The sequence below is a fragment of the Manis pentadactyla genome, chromosome 3 (genome assembly GCF_030020395.1).
Source record: "Manis pentadactyla isolate mManPen7 chromosome 3, mManPen7.hap1, whole genome shotgun sequence".
NCBI classification, from domain to species: domain Eukaryota; kingdom Metazoa; phylum Chordata; class Mammalia; order Pholidota; family Manidae; genus Manis; species Manis pentadactyla.
Window position 1 is genome coordinate 2669857 of NC_080021.1, and position 13641 is coordinate 2683497.

The 13641-nt window shown below is 49.5% G+C and overlaps 1 protein-coding gene across 9 annotated transcripts in view; it reads right to left on the reverse strand.

The window, feature by feature from the left end:
• The window catches only part of AGO2 (argonaute RISC catalytic component 2), a 115438-nt gene that overhangs the window by 39464 nt on the left and 62333 nt on the right, over nucleotides 1-13641 (reverse strand). For 8 of the 9 annotated variants that reach the window (XM_036923021.2, XM_036923031.2, XM_057497650.1 and 5 more), the window contains one exon: nucleotides 5748-5868. In XM_036923021.2, the coding sequence (XP_036778916.1) occupies nucleotides 5748-5868 (121 nt within the window). Of the gene's footprint in view, nucleotides 1-3711; nucleotides 3803-5747; nucleotides 5869-13641 lie in introns of all 9 variants that reach the window. The other variant, XM_057497649.1, reaches the window with a different exon arrangement.

Consider the following 13641-nt stretch of genomic DNA (forward strand, 5'->3'; position numbering starts at 1 on the left):
CTGGCTGGCCACATGTGGCCACTGAGCACTTGAAGTGTGGTGTGTGTCACCAAGGAAGAGAATTTTTAGCTTTGTTAACTTTTAATGACCTTGAATGTACATGACCACGTGTGGCCTGCTGGCATGGTGGACAGTGTCCGCAGCAGGCCGACTGACAGCCCTTGCAGGACACAGTCTGGTTCTCTCTGCTCCTCCCAGCCTCCAGTTGCCCATGTGGCCACACACTGTGCCCACGGGACGCCCAGCCCCACCTTCACGTGACCACCTCACCCACCACTTAATGGCTGCAGGCACATCTCTCTTGGTGATTGACCAACACCCTCAAATGCATAGCACACACCCATTTGGTGGGTGACTGAAACAATTTCAGTATTTGCTGACAGTCCTTCAGTGTTCACAGAACAGCTACCTGACAAGTCACAGATTATATACTTCATCCTTAAACGTTGAAAAGCCCCAGAAGGAGACTTTATTCACCACTTTATACACATAAAAACACAGATGCTCAGACTAAAGTCCAGCCCAGGGCCGCCAACTAGGCTGGGTGACACCACAGACCTGTCCACTCAGAAGGGCTTGGGGCCATGTGCCCAGCCTCCCCCCCACACGCCCAGAGCCCCCCAGGCCTCCAGCAGAAAGGGGTCCTGGCCTGCTTCTGGTGTGCTCCCCAGAACCCAGGCGTCCGGCTCACTCCCACCGAGCCATCCCGCCCCATGGCAGAGATTCGGACCACACCAGGCTCGCCTCCTCTAGCCCACTCTCATGCCCCTCATTCAGACATCACCAGAGCAGCAGCCAGACTGTGCTGAAGCCCCGGGCCCACGCCCAGGAGGACACACCCTGCTTGTGGTGTCCAGCAGCACTCCGAACCCCATCCGTCCTGACACCCCAAACTGGGAACGGCCGAGGTCCATCGAGGGAGGAAAAAGCAGTGGGAGAGAAATGGGGGCGTGTCAGGCACCAGATCGCAAGGGCTAGAAGCAAGCAACAGGGCGGGCAGCATGATTCCCTTCTGAACAAAACCGTGTGCATCAGGGATGCACACAGCTGACAGCCAGCGACCAGCAGGGCCACCACCCAAAGTCATCGGACGGCTTAGGGGAGGCGCGAAGCCGTGGGAAGCAGGGGGGCCTGGGGTCAGGAGGACAGAACTTTCTGCCCCAGGGGCAGGGACAAGCATCTGTTTTTCTGCTCTTTTTCTATTTCTTTCTTTCCTGTATCTCATAATGAAAATTTAAATACGTCATATAAAAGTAATGAAACTAAAAGCTAGATTTCACAAAGTACTAATAATGTGGCAGGCACTGTGTGGTTTGCGCAAGTGCCCATCGTTCCCACCACCCTTGTCCCCTGGTTTACTTTCAGTGAGGGAAACTGAGGTCCAGAGAGGCTGAACGAGCTGCCCCCGGTCACACTGCAGTGCAGAGGCCAGTATCCACCTCGGGCGGTTGACGTCACCATGGCCTTGGGCTGGGCTGGGCTGGGGAAAGGAGTTTAGTGCAGGCAGCAGAGGCCTGTGTCCACAGCAGGAGGAGGGAGAAAGCAGGTCCACTTGTTCAGAAACAGCAGGCCAGGGACAGGCAAACAGCTGGGCAGAGGCACGTGGAAGGGACCCACGGGGCTCATTTCCAAAGGGCACAGCCCCTCTGGGGCAGGCGTGGCTGGTCTGGCGTACAGGTGTCCATCCAGCACCCAGGAGCAGCTGTTCTAAAGAACAGCTCTGAATCAGTACTAACAGATGCTTGTAAATGTCACCCTTCAAAATGCCTCCTTGATAAACAGGGCATCTGGAGGGGTGTGCGTTCCTTCAGCAAAAAGCGCTTATGTTCTTGAACAGATGGTATGGCCTCCACTTGGCCCCCATAAACAGGAGCGGAATCCACTCCAGGCTCTGCCCCCATTCTCTCCCAGACACGGGGTCTCATGAAGACGACTGGCACGCCTGTCTAACAGCTTAAGGATGAGGGAGGTTCCAACACAGGTGTCACACTGCCTGGGACAGGATGGCACTGGGCTACAGCTGTGCATGGACCTGAGGATGGTCCTCGCGCCTGTCCAGGCTGCTGGCCAGCAGTCGGTCCTCTCACCAAGGTAGCCCCATCTCCGAGCACCCCCTGCAGGGGGACCTGCTGGAGGCCCACGGCCCAGGGCTCCCTGCTGGACACACGGGACAAGGGGCAGCAGGCCCGCCTCACAGAGCGCATAAAAAGCTGCCTGTGACACAAGATCTCGGTAACTGCCACCTTCTGAACACCAACCACCACCACAATGGCGTGTGGCACAAATGGGGGCCTGGAAATGGCGAGGCAGCTGTGAAACCCAATCTCCCCGACAGACCAAGTCACACACTCATCTCATCTGTTTTAAAGTCACCAGGGTGACAGAGTCAGAAATGCAACAGGAAGAGTCCTGGTTGGTCCCACTGGGCAGCAAGGAGACAAAGGAAGGAAAACAACACAGATCTGCACCTGAGGCCAGACGGAGCAGACGCACTGCATTCAGACTGGGCTTTCTTGCCCCAAACGTGCCAGGCCAAGGTCCTGCTAACTCGCTGCCAACTGCTAGGAAGGAGTGACAGCACCGTCAGGGCCCCGGGGCCGACACACGGCTCGGGGCCATTCTCACAGATCCTTCCCTGGGGCCTGCAGCTCCCGGGCTCCATGCTCAGGCCTTTCCCAGAAGGGGACATGCAGGTCACATCCGTTTTCCATGTGCAGGGGGCTCATGCTGAACGTCTTCTATACTTTGCACAGCAGAGAATCTCTTTGAAAAGCAAGTTGTCACCCCTCCAAGTGTCTTTGGACAAAAACCACCATCTCGCCCCAGCATGCTTGAGAGGGTGAGTGGGAATGCAGTCGCGCTCAGCAAGTGGAGCCGGCAGGTACGCAAGTGGCTGCTCTCTTAGGCACAGCAACACCCGCCGAGCGCCTGGCCAGCTGGGTCAGCGCCCTAGCGAGCGCTGTGGCCTTGCTGCAGGGCCCTTTAGCTCTGAAAGCAGCAGGACAGCCCCAGACGCAGAGCAGACCCTCCTCCTGTGCACCACCCAAGGAGGGGCCCCTAAGGATGGCTCCCTGCCCCCACGGCCTCTGTCCTCCCCCCATGCCTGTCCTCCAAGTGCAGAAGCTTCCCTGCCCTGCCCAGAACCCCCAACACCTTTACCTCAGGTCAGCACATGGCCCTTGTGTGCCCAAGCGGGGCACGGGCATGAACAGACTGGCGCGTGAGCAGCGAGTGCTGTGCGAGGCCGCCTGCCCCCGCGGTGTACGCCTTCCACACAGGGTCTGTTGTGTGTTTGGTCTGACATGCCTCTTCCTTCCAGGGCTGAAATGCTCACACCTTCCCTGAATAAACAGAGGGGCTGCATCTGACTAGGGAGGGTCCAGGGCTGAACCAGCACCAGGAACAACATCACACATTCCAATCTTGAAATCACGTCATGTCACTGCTAAAGTGGGCACCGGGCTTAAGCCCCAGATTTTGCGCAACTTGCTCAACTTCCCTGGTGTCCTGTTCTGAAAAGCAAGGCGGTATCCTGGGTCACGGCTGTCTGAGCCCAAATCAAGTGATTCTCTTTCCAAGTGGAGCTGGAATTAAGGTGGGTGTGCTAGTATTTCAGTGGAGCGAGTAAGACAAGATTATAAGAGCCACCTTCCTGGAGTAAGGGCCACGGGCCACGGGCCACGGGCCACAGGTCACCTTCTGTGCACAGACCTGGATGAGAGCCACCTGCAGCCCCCATCCAGCTGCTAGCAGACATGGGGTTAGCGGGACACTAAACGTTTCCTTCTCGCCACAGAAGAGCCTATGATGCAAAGAAAAGTAAGTTAACAGAAAAAGAGAGAAAATGTAAAACAAAAAACAATACAAATGAGCTCCAAGTTCATCTGAGAAAAAAACTGAGGATGAGTGGGATGAAATGTAAGACGCTGAGTGCCCGCCAGGTACTGGGCAGTAGGTATGAAGGGCTGCTGTGGGTTTGGGGGCACCCCAGAAAGACGCTGATGAGGATGATAGAGAAGGATCCCTTAGACCGCGAGCCATACCATTAGTGTCTGCTGACTGTGTGCCATGTCCCAGGAGTTGTATTAAAAATTTAAACCCTGACAACTCAAGGTATGACTTGGGACCAGTGGCATGGATGTCACCTGGAAGCAGGTCCCTGAATGTAACAGATGTCCCACAGAGGCAGGAAGCACATTACAAGGAAAGCAGCTCTTCTCGAGGTGGGTGCATTCAGTCCTCACGAGGACCTGGAAGGTAGGTGAATCTCCTCATTTTATAGGTGTGGCAGCTGAGGCTTGGCAAGAGGTGGCTCACCCAAGGTCCCACCACAAATAAGGGCAACGCAAAGACTCCAATCAGATCTACTTCAGGCCCAGCGCCTGGGTTGACTTTTACACCGATGTGTTTCAAATGTGGATATCATATCAACTCTCTACCCCTTCTGGAGGAAAAGGCCCCATGCCCCTCCTAGTGTCTAATTATAAATGTGTATAGACAAAACTGTGAATAAACTCCTTATGCTTTCCTTTCTTACGCAACTTTAAACATAAACAAAGGTGCAAATTAGCACATAACTTTATAATCAGTAAATTTCAACTGCACAGCATGCTAATTTGCAAGGGATGGCCTCCTCAGCTGGTCCGGGGACACCCTCAAGTTCTGAACACTGCTGTCAATCACCCAGTGCCCAGCAGCACACAGCCGGGCACCACGGTTATCTCTAAGGATCACCCTGAGGCCAGTCGGTTCAGGGCCCTTATCATCTCCACCTCCCCTCGGCAGAACGTGCTCCGCTCTTATCAGAACAACTCCAGGTGGTACTGCTGGATGCTAAAACTGCCCGGCCTGTTGGCAATCTACACGGGCAAGAGGAACCATCATTTATGATTATCACTAAAATGTAAAAACACAAATATGGAATGCCTGTGGGGAAGCTAGTGGTCACTGGACAGCAGTTTGAGACACGAAAGCACTGAGCTCCTCTCCTTCCAGAGGCCCAGTGTTAGGAAGCCACTCTACAGGCCATTTTCGAAGGGACTCGGCTCTCCTGTTCTCACCGGGACAACCGCTAGGTCACTAGGGGTTTTGCTGTTGTTTTATTTTTTAACGTGTGTATTTCTAAGTTGAGTCTTCGCTCCTCTACTTGTAAACAACACACAGCATCACCCTGGAGCAGCCCATTTGTTGAAAGATGTGTCAACAAGTGACAACTTCTAGGCAGAAATTTTATTACTTTTTAAATAAAGCCACAGTGAAGACAGAGATGATGAGAAAAGGCAATACTGTAATGCAACCACTACCCCTGGGCTGGCTGTGCCCCACTGATCACTGTATTCCAGGGGGTACTGGCTGTGGCTCAGTGTGAGCTGGTGGCACAGCCACGGCCACACACACCTCCACCTGCGCAAACATCCTTTTCCACAGGCCTTACAATCCCACTATAGAAGCAGGTTCCTGCCTGCTGCTGGTATGTGGCACAGGCCTGTGGGTGTGCGTTTTACATTCAAAAGTTTAGTGGTTTTGAGAAGTTCTCAACTCCTGTCTCTGAACCTAGACAGCTTAACCCACTGTCAGTGGAAACCACGACACATGGGAAGTAGTTTTTATGGACCTCAAGATGAAGCGCACAGCCAGGCAGCTTCCCTTGGGGTGAAATGATTCAGTGTGTGACAAAAGGAACCATTAGCTTTGCACCGTTTGAAGTCTCACTGCGCACCGACCCAAACGCAGCCTTGTGGACTTGCCTTATCCCTCCCAATCGGAAGGGGCATCGCCGTGTAGAGATTCTTTCTTCCATCAAACACTGGTTTCCGATCCCCAAAGATCTGTGTTTTAAAGTGCTGGACCATATGTTCCACTATTTCCCTGAAACAAGACAGAATTCGAGGAAAATGTCAATAAAATCAGAACGATGGCACACAAGGACCGCATTCTTTAGATATTGGTTTATAAGCAATTTTATAAGACACGGCTTCTTTTAGTGACATGACTTTCAACTTTCTGCTATAAAGAATCAAACTACACCCTCCAGTGGGTTTGTGCTTGTCCATTTGGCCACTCAAACGTCAGACAGCTTCCTCCATGCCGGGCACTGTGCATGCTGCACACAGCAGACGGCAGGCGCTTCCGGAACTTCCTCGAGGCACGACAGAGGACGACTGTGGACAGGATTCCTGCTCCCAAAGCTGGAGGGTTAGATACTGCTCTTTGCCGAGGGACTCTGCAGGGCCTCCTGCTGTGCACGCAGAGCACACCTCCCCACCCCTTGACCGGTGCTGGTTAGGCTGTGGGTCTTGCTTTTGGTCTCTGGAAAGTCAAGGATGTGGCCCGAGCAGAGGCTTCAGTGGGTTGAGTGACTGGGTTAGCCTCATCCTCCTGTGACCGACTGTGAATGGCCACCTGGGCACCGATGCCCTTGCAGATTGGGCTCCAGCGCAAAGACCCTGAGCTGACCCAGTGCCTAAGTCCTGGACTTGGCCAGGATGGTCAAACCGCAGCCCACTCGCAGGCCCATGAGCATGAAACAGATGCTTGTCGTCGCCACTAAGCTGTTGCCGCTCATTCCGCGGGCCCCACAGCAGCAGAATCCCATTGAACACGAACCTGTCCTGTAAGCACCACGGGCACCTGCAGCACCCCCCACGCCCCACTCTGCCTACCTGTCCACAGCCCAGCAGAGGCGCCTCTGCCAATGCCCACCCACCCACTCTGCATGCCTCCACTTCAAGAGAGCCCACTTAGCAACCTGATGTCAGCAACTAGGGGTCATTTTGAGGTGTTTCAATTCAACTCACCAAATTCTTGACCTTTCTTATACACAGTGCTTAATAAGGTACAGACAGGAAAAGTTGAGGTGCCTGCCCTCCCCAAAGGTCCTTGCAAGGGAAACATGCAAAGGGCTGATAGTGAACAGACTGTTAGAGGCTCAAAATCTCAGTGTTTATCAGGAACAGCAGCTCATGGGCTGTGGTAAAGAGGGAGACATGGATTCGGACAGCAGGCGTGGGGTGCAGGTGGGGGGCACCTGAAAGATGGCCCACAGCGGGGAGGTATGAGCTTGGCTTCGCTCGAAGCCGCCTTCTCCAGGGCACAGCCTTGGCCGTCCTTCAGGAAGCGAGAATGAGAGACTCACTCCATTCCTTTGCAGAACATGCGGAGAGCGGCCTGAGAAGGCTGTCCTTATTCAAACTGGCTCTTCCCGGCATCCCCTGTGCCAGGCCCAGGAGGCGAGACTGGGTATCTGCCAATTCTGCCTCTAACTCCCACTGCCCGGGAAGTCCCTGGGCAGATGGAGCTTCTTGGCAGCATCTGCTCTGATAGTTCCACCAAGGATGCGCCACGCCTGTGACCCCAGCTGGGAGGCCACATCCCGACGAGCGGGAAGCCCCAGGGCAGGAGCATGACCATGTCCTGAGCAGCAGCCAGGCGCCATCTCACCTGTGTTTCCACATGCTGCCCTGGGCCTGGGAAATGCTGTCTAGACCACTGCTCCCCAAACTCCAGGGACCCCATCTTGTCGGTCAGAGGCCTCATGGTCAAGATGCCTCTGCTGGGGAGTCCCACCCACATTCAAAACACAAATCATCCAACTGAACTCCAAGCAGGCACACACCCCTGCTCACCTCATGAGGCCAGCAGAGCTCCCACCTGGGAACCCGACAGGTGGTCCCAGGCCGATCTCATTTATGCAAAGACAAAATACCAACAAATTGAATCCAGCAACATGTCAAAAACAACACACGGTGTCAACACTGGGCAGATACCAGGAATGAAAGGCCGAAGTTTAACATGATGGAAGTGATGGACATGAAACAGATTACAGACTTAAAGTAAAAGGTAAAGCTATAAAACTTCTGGAAGAAAACATAAGAGAAAAATCCTTACGAACCTTGGGATAGACAAAGATTTCTTAGAACACAAACAGTATGAACTGTACAAGAAAAACAGATAATAAATTGGACTTCATTAAAATTAAAAACTTTTTGATTCTTTAAAAGATACTATTATGAAAAGGAAAAGGCAGGCCAGTGACTGGAGAAAATGTTCCAAAAACATGTGTGTCTGACGAAGACCTCACATGCATATATTAAGAATTCTTACAGCTCAAGACAAACAACCCAACTTGCAAATGGGTGAACGATTTGAACAGACACATTGCAAAGGACGATCCACAAATGGCCATAAGACTGAGCCCATGCCACCTGAAAAGCCTCTCTGGACTAACACGTACGATCCGAAGTTGAGCCCAACTGTTGGCATGATGACCCCATTCACATATTCGACGGGCAATTTGGGGAAGGAGTCCCGTCTGACTCAGGAACATCCAGCACCTGGGGGAGCCTGGCGCGCAGCGGGGGCACCAATACTTGTTGGAAGAAGAAAGCTGTTCCATCATTCCGGCTAGGACACGAAGCAGTCCTGCCCAGTGGCCCGCTGTACACAGCCTGGCCGCCACGAGGACCGAGAGAAAGCACCTGCTGTGCACCCTCTGCTCCTGTGCTCGGTGGCCGACGCTCTTGGGAATGAGGGTGCCGTCACTTATACCGTCTTGTGCAAAGCCTGAATGGGGACTATACTGCTTCATGTTTGTGACATGATGGAAACTAATTCTAGAACTCCCAGTGACTGGCCAGCAACTAACCCCCTTCTTTCCTTCCCGTTTCTCTTGTTTTAAGTGTAGTAATATATAGATACCATAAAATTTCCTATTTCAATCATGTTTATGTGTACAGTTCAGTGGCATTAAGTACGTTCACGTTTTTATACAACCATCCCCACCATCCCTCTCCAGAACTTTCTCTCATTCCTCGATGGGGGCCCCACACCCACTAAACACCTACTTCCACCCCCTCTGTCTGGTCCCGGTGACTTTACTTGCTTCTCACCAACTGCTGGGAAGTTTCTGGGAGGACAACCCGAGGACACGTTATTCTGAGTCCCATGGTGAGTTCTTTCTTTATTTCTGGTTTGACAACTGGAAAGAAGAGCTCCTGTACTACATCAGTCTGGCTCCCTGGACAAACACCTTTACTAAACGTAACTCCCAGGCTATGCTGGTGACCTCATCAAAAGGCAAGAGCCCAAAAAGACTATCTGTGCACATTCTACAGACCCAGTCTGCACTCGGTGCCTTACAGAATGAAACACATACTCAAATGTAGAATAAAAGTGGCCATGGCAGGCACTACACCTGGAACAGCCCATTCAACCCTCACAGTAACCTAGGAGGTCAACCCCTCATCACTGTACATAAGAGGGCACAGAGGCACAAAGCCACATGCTGGTCAAGTGGCAGTGGTGAGATACAAGCCGCCCTGCAGTGACCAGAACATGTTTGCTGATCCCAAGAGGCCCCACATTCCCTAATAGCTTCTTTGCCTTTCTTCCATAATTCTGGGAGGTTTTCTTTGAAAAAGTGCATTCTTTTGTTAATTTCCAATTTCACAGGTTTTGCATTAATACATTCTCATTGAAAATTTTAAATACGAATAATGCACAAAGTCTGCCTAGAGCACCTCCTCATCTCAATCCTCTTAGAAGTAACCTTATCATTTTCAAACCTATGCATCTACATAAACAGAAAGTGTATCATTAATTGTTTAAACACACAGTATCAAACACATGGTTCTGGCACTTGCCGTTTCCCACTACGTGTCTTTGAAACCCTTTGCTTGTCACTGTATACAAAAGTGTCCTCCAATCTATAAGTAGGAATGTGATTGTATCATGTACCATAAAAACAAACCACTTACAACATTGTTGCCTGTGCTGCCTGACTGGTGCCTGCATTGCGAAGCCCCGCCTCATTGCTGCAGTTCTCCACGTGTGCGTATTTAACCATCCCTACTGGGTGACACATGGGTGCTTGCTTGCTTTACTTTTCTGCTTGCTTCCTTTTTCTGCCATCACAGTATCAGACACCATTGTACATCTCTCTTTGGGATACTCAGAATCAGTGGGTCAAAGGGTGTGTGTATATATATTATTTTTATTTATATATATATATATACACCAAACCACCTGCTAAGTCTGGACCATGCACACTCCCTCCAGCGGACAGGGCTGAGGGGAAGCAGCAGGCGGCAGACCCCACACTCATGCTGCCTGCACCCCCGCCCTCCCAGGCCTGGAGGGAGCACTTCAGGAGAGTGCCCCGGAGCCGCGTGACAGAGCTCGGGTGGGACAGAAGGGAGCGCAGATGAAAGATGTGAAATACACCCCCTGCAGCCCAGCATGAGCGTCTGAGCACAGCGCTGTTCTTCGTGACCCCCGCAGTCTCCCAGCGCTAGACCCCCAATGCGCATGGCTGTTCTGGATGCCCACCCCATACCCACAGCGATTCTGGACACGTACTGAGTAGAGAGGTCTTGTCTGACACTGAATCCCGCCCACGGCAGCCTCTCGGAGTGGTGACCAGCTGTCTGCGTGGCCAGACACGGAGGACCTGAGGACTCCCTGCGGCGCAGGATGAGCACTCTCTCCTCGGCCTTGCACAGAGCCTCGGGGACTCAGAGTTAGGACGGTCTCCGCTTTAACTGAGAATGCAGGGTAGAAGGAGAAACAGGAGGAGTGATGGGGTGTCAAAGACTGTCTCAACAGTTACTCCCAGGGACAGACCACAGCATGGACTCAGAAGATCTTCTGCCTGGGTTCCCCTCTCCCAGAGCAGCCTTGGGCACCCACCACAGGCCCATCTACCCGGTCCACCAGTGGGCCCACCCAGTGGCACAGTGCCTACGGCATGAGGGGGGTTTCATAAATACTGGCTGGTTGACAGCATGGCTGGAAGAGGGCGGGCCTCAGTCAAGGTGCTGGCATGTGCATTTTGCTAGCATAGAAACTTTACTTTCCAACATTTTTCTATACTATTTTGACTGATAATATAATTTTGAGATCAGACCTTAGCCAAAATCCATCAGAATTTATAGTAAAATCAAAGCTCCCAAACCCTTGTGCAGTTTACACGTTTGAACAGGCAGCAATGCTCCGGCCAGCTGCAAACCGAGGGACATGGAACGGCCTTCTGGTGCAAGCACCGGCCTTGGCCGCGGGCCCGAGGCCCAAGCCCCAACCCTGCTACCTACGAACTGCTTCCCTTGGGGCAATTTCTAAACACTAAGCGACTTTAGGACCTTACCAACCTAACTACAATAGGAATGTGGCAGTACAGTCAGGAAGACACATCACATTTTAACGACCAGCAGCCCGTTTCTGTCGCCAGGTGACAAAGCCTTAGGCATGCCTTTCCTAAAAGAAAGCTTCTGGTACACTGTGGTTGACACATAGTAAGAACCAACTGCTACCACAGCCATCAGAAGCCCACAAAATGTGTGTGCTTTTTCATGCCTTCATTGCAGCTCTAAGAGTATGACCAAATCATAGATCTATGTAAGTTTTTATCCCAGGGAACCTCAAAAAACAAGCCCATTCACAGAGTCTCAAAGCCATATTAATAAGATGATCTTGGAAGGCCTTCCATAAAGAGAGCTGTTTAAAACTAGTCATGCTCAAAGTTCTTGTTCAAAACCTCTTTTTTGAGTAAGCATGTATTAAAAGGATCTCCTGTAACTGTCAAGTACTGTCTCTTTAGAGACCTCTCTTTTGGGGACAAATACTTAGAATTGGTGGGTCAAAGGGCAAACATACTATTTTTATTTTAATATATATACCAAGCTACCTTCTTAAAAGCCTGGATGGACCAACGTATGCTGGTTATACTCAGCAAATCCAACTGTTTAGTTTTGTAGATAAGGGAATGGAATCCCCAAACATTCTTTCTCTTACAAATGTTGTGATCAGAAAAAAAAGTATTACAGTGAAGTGTACTTTATAAGGCACCAGCATAAAATGGGCAAACAATCTGAGTTATCAATCTGCAACTGAGAATTCTGTTTCTGATCATGACAAAGTAATTGGTATTGTATTTATCCTCCTACCCTAAACAAGTGAAAAACTAGAGGCAGCTGCTCTAGCACTAGAACAGGCAGCTTAGCACTGCGAGTACTGAAGAAAAGGAACACGTGAGGTCAGCCACACCTGCACTCCACTGAGAAGTTTCCAAACCACACAATGAGGAAGGAAGGCTGCAGAGCAGCAGCCTTGTGGTGCCAAGGAGACAGGCAGTGGAGAGTCTGCGATTGCAGAGGAGGCAGGAATTTGCAGGCAGCTACCAGAGAAGACAGCAAAAGCCAAACTCCTTCAACGTAACATATGTAATATTCAACAACAAAAAAGTTTACTATGTATGTGGATAAGCAAGAAAAGATGACATGTAATCTAAGGTAAAACCAGTCAATAGAAACAACCTAAAACGACTTGTATGTTGTAAGTCACAGACACAGACTGGTATAATAAATATGCTATTACTATAAATGCATTCAAGGTCATCAAGAAAACGATGGCAGCAATGAATGAACAGATGGGAAATCTAAGCAAAGAATGTAAACTATGAAAAAGAACCAAATGTAAATTTGAGAACTGAAAAGTACATCTAAATGAAGAAAATTGGATGGTTACCACAGAAGATTGGATGAAGAGAAAAAAATGAAGAGTAAAATGAGTAAAATCATCTTGGAGGCAGATCAATAGATTATGCAAGCTGAAAAAAGAGGAGGAAAAGATTCTTAAAAGTCACAGGTTCCATAACCTAATGACAAGTCGAACGGTCTAACATACATGTAACTGCAATCCAAGAGAACAAGTGGTGCAGGAAAAATACTGTAAGAAATGACAGTCATCATTTCACCTAAATTTCATGAAAGATATCAATATACACATCCAAGAAACTCTGTGACTCTTAAGAAATGAAAAATGCAAAGAAAACCACACTTAGGCATATCATAGTCAAACTGCTGAAAGGTAAAATTAAGACAGAAAACAGAGAGGAAAAGACAAATTACAATATGAAAATAAATTGACACTTCATCAGAATCAATGAGAATTAAAAGACAACATAATGACATCTTTAAGTGCTGGGGGAAAATGATCAATTTAGAATTCTATATCCAGCAAAAATCTTCCATAAATAAGTAGGAAATAACCACATCTACAGATTTTTTAAAAAGATGCTGGGAAAACTTGTCACTGGCAGTCTTGCATAAGTAAGGCTAAAGGACATTCTTCAGGCTGAGGGGGAATGATGCCAGGTGAAAATATTAATGAATAAAGAGAACTAGATGTGGTTAATATGTGGGTAAACAGACCATTTTCTTTTCTAAATTTCTTTAAACTGACAACATTGTACTATGGGGCTTATAACACATGCAGAAGTAAATACATGACAACAATAGCAAAAAGACAGAGAAGTAAACAGAATTGCATTATTATAAAATTCTTACATTTTATATAAAGTTACAATATTAATGGAAGGTAGACTGTGATAAGTTAAAAATGCATACTGAAATCTGTAGAGCAATCAATTAAAAAGCAAGAAGAGGTAAAGTTAAAAACTAATGGAGGGAATAAATGGAATACTAAAGAGCAATTGATGAACCGAAAAGGAAAAGGAAAATGATGAACAAGAATAAAAAATAGAAATGGGTATAGAGGGCAAGTACCTCAACATAATAAAGGCCATATATGACAATCCCACAGCCAAAATCATACTTAACAACGAGAAGTGAAAGCTTTTCACCTAAG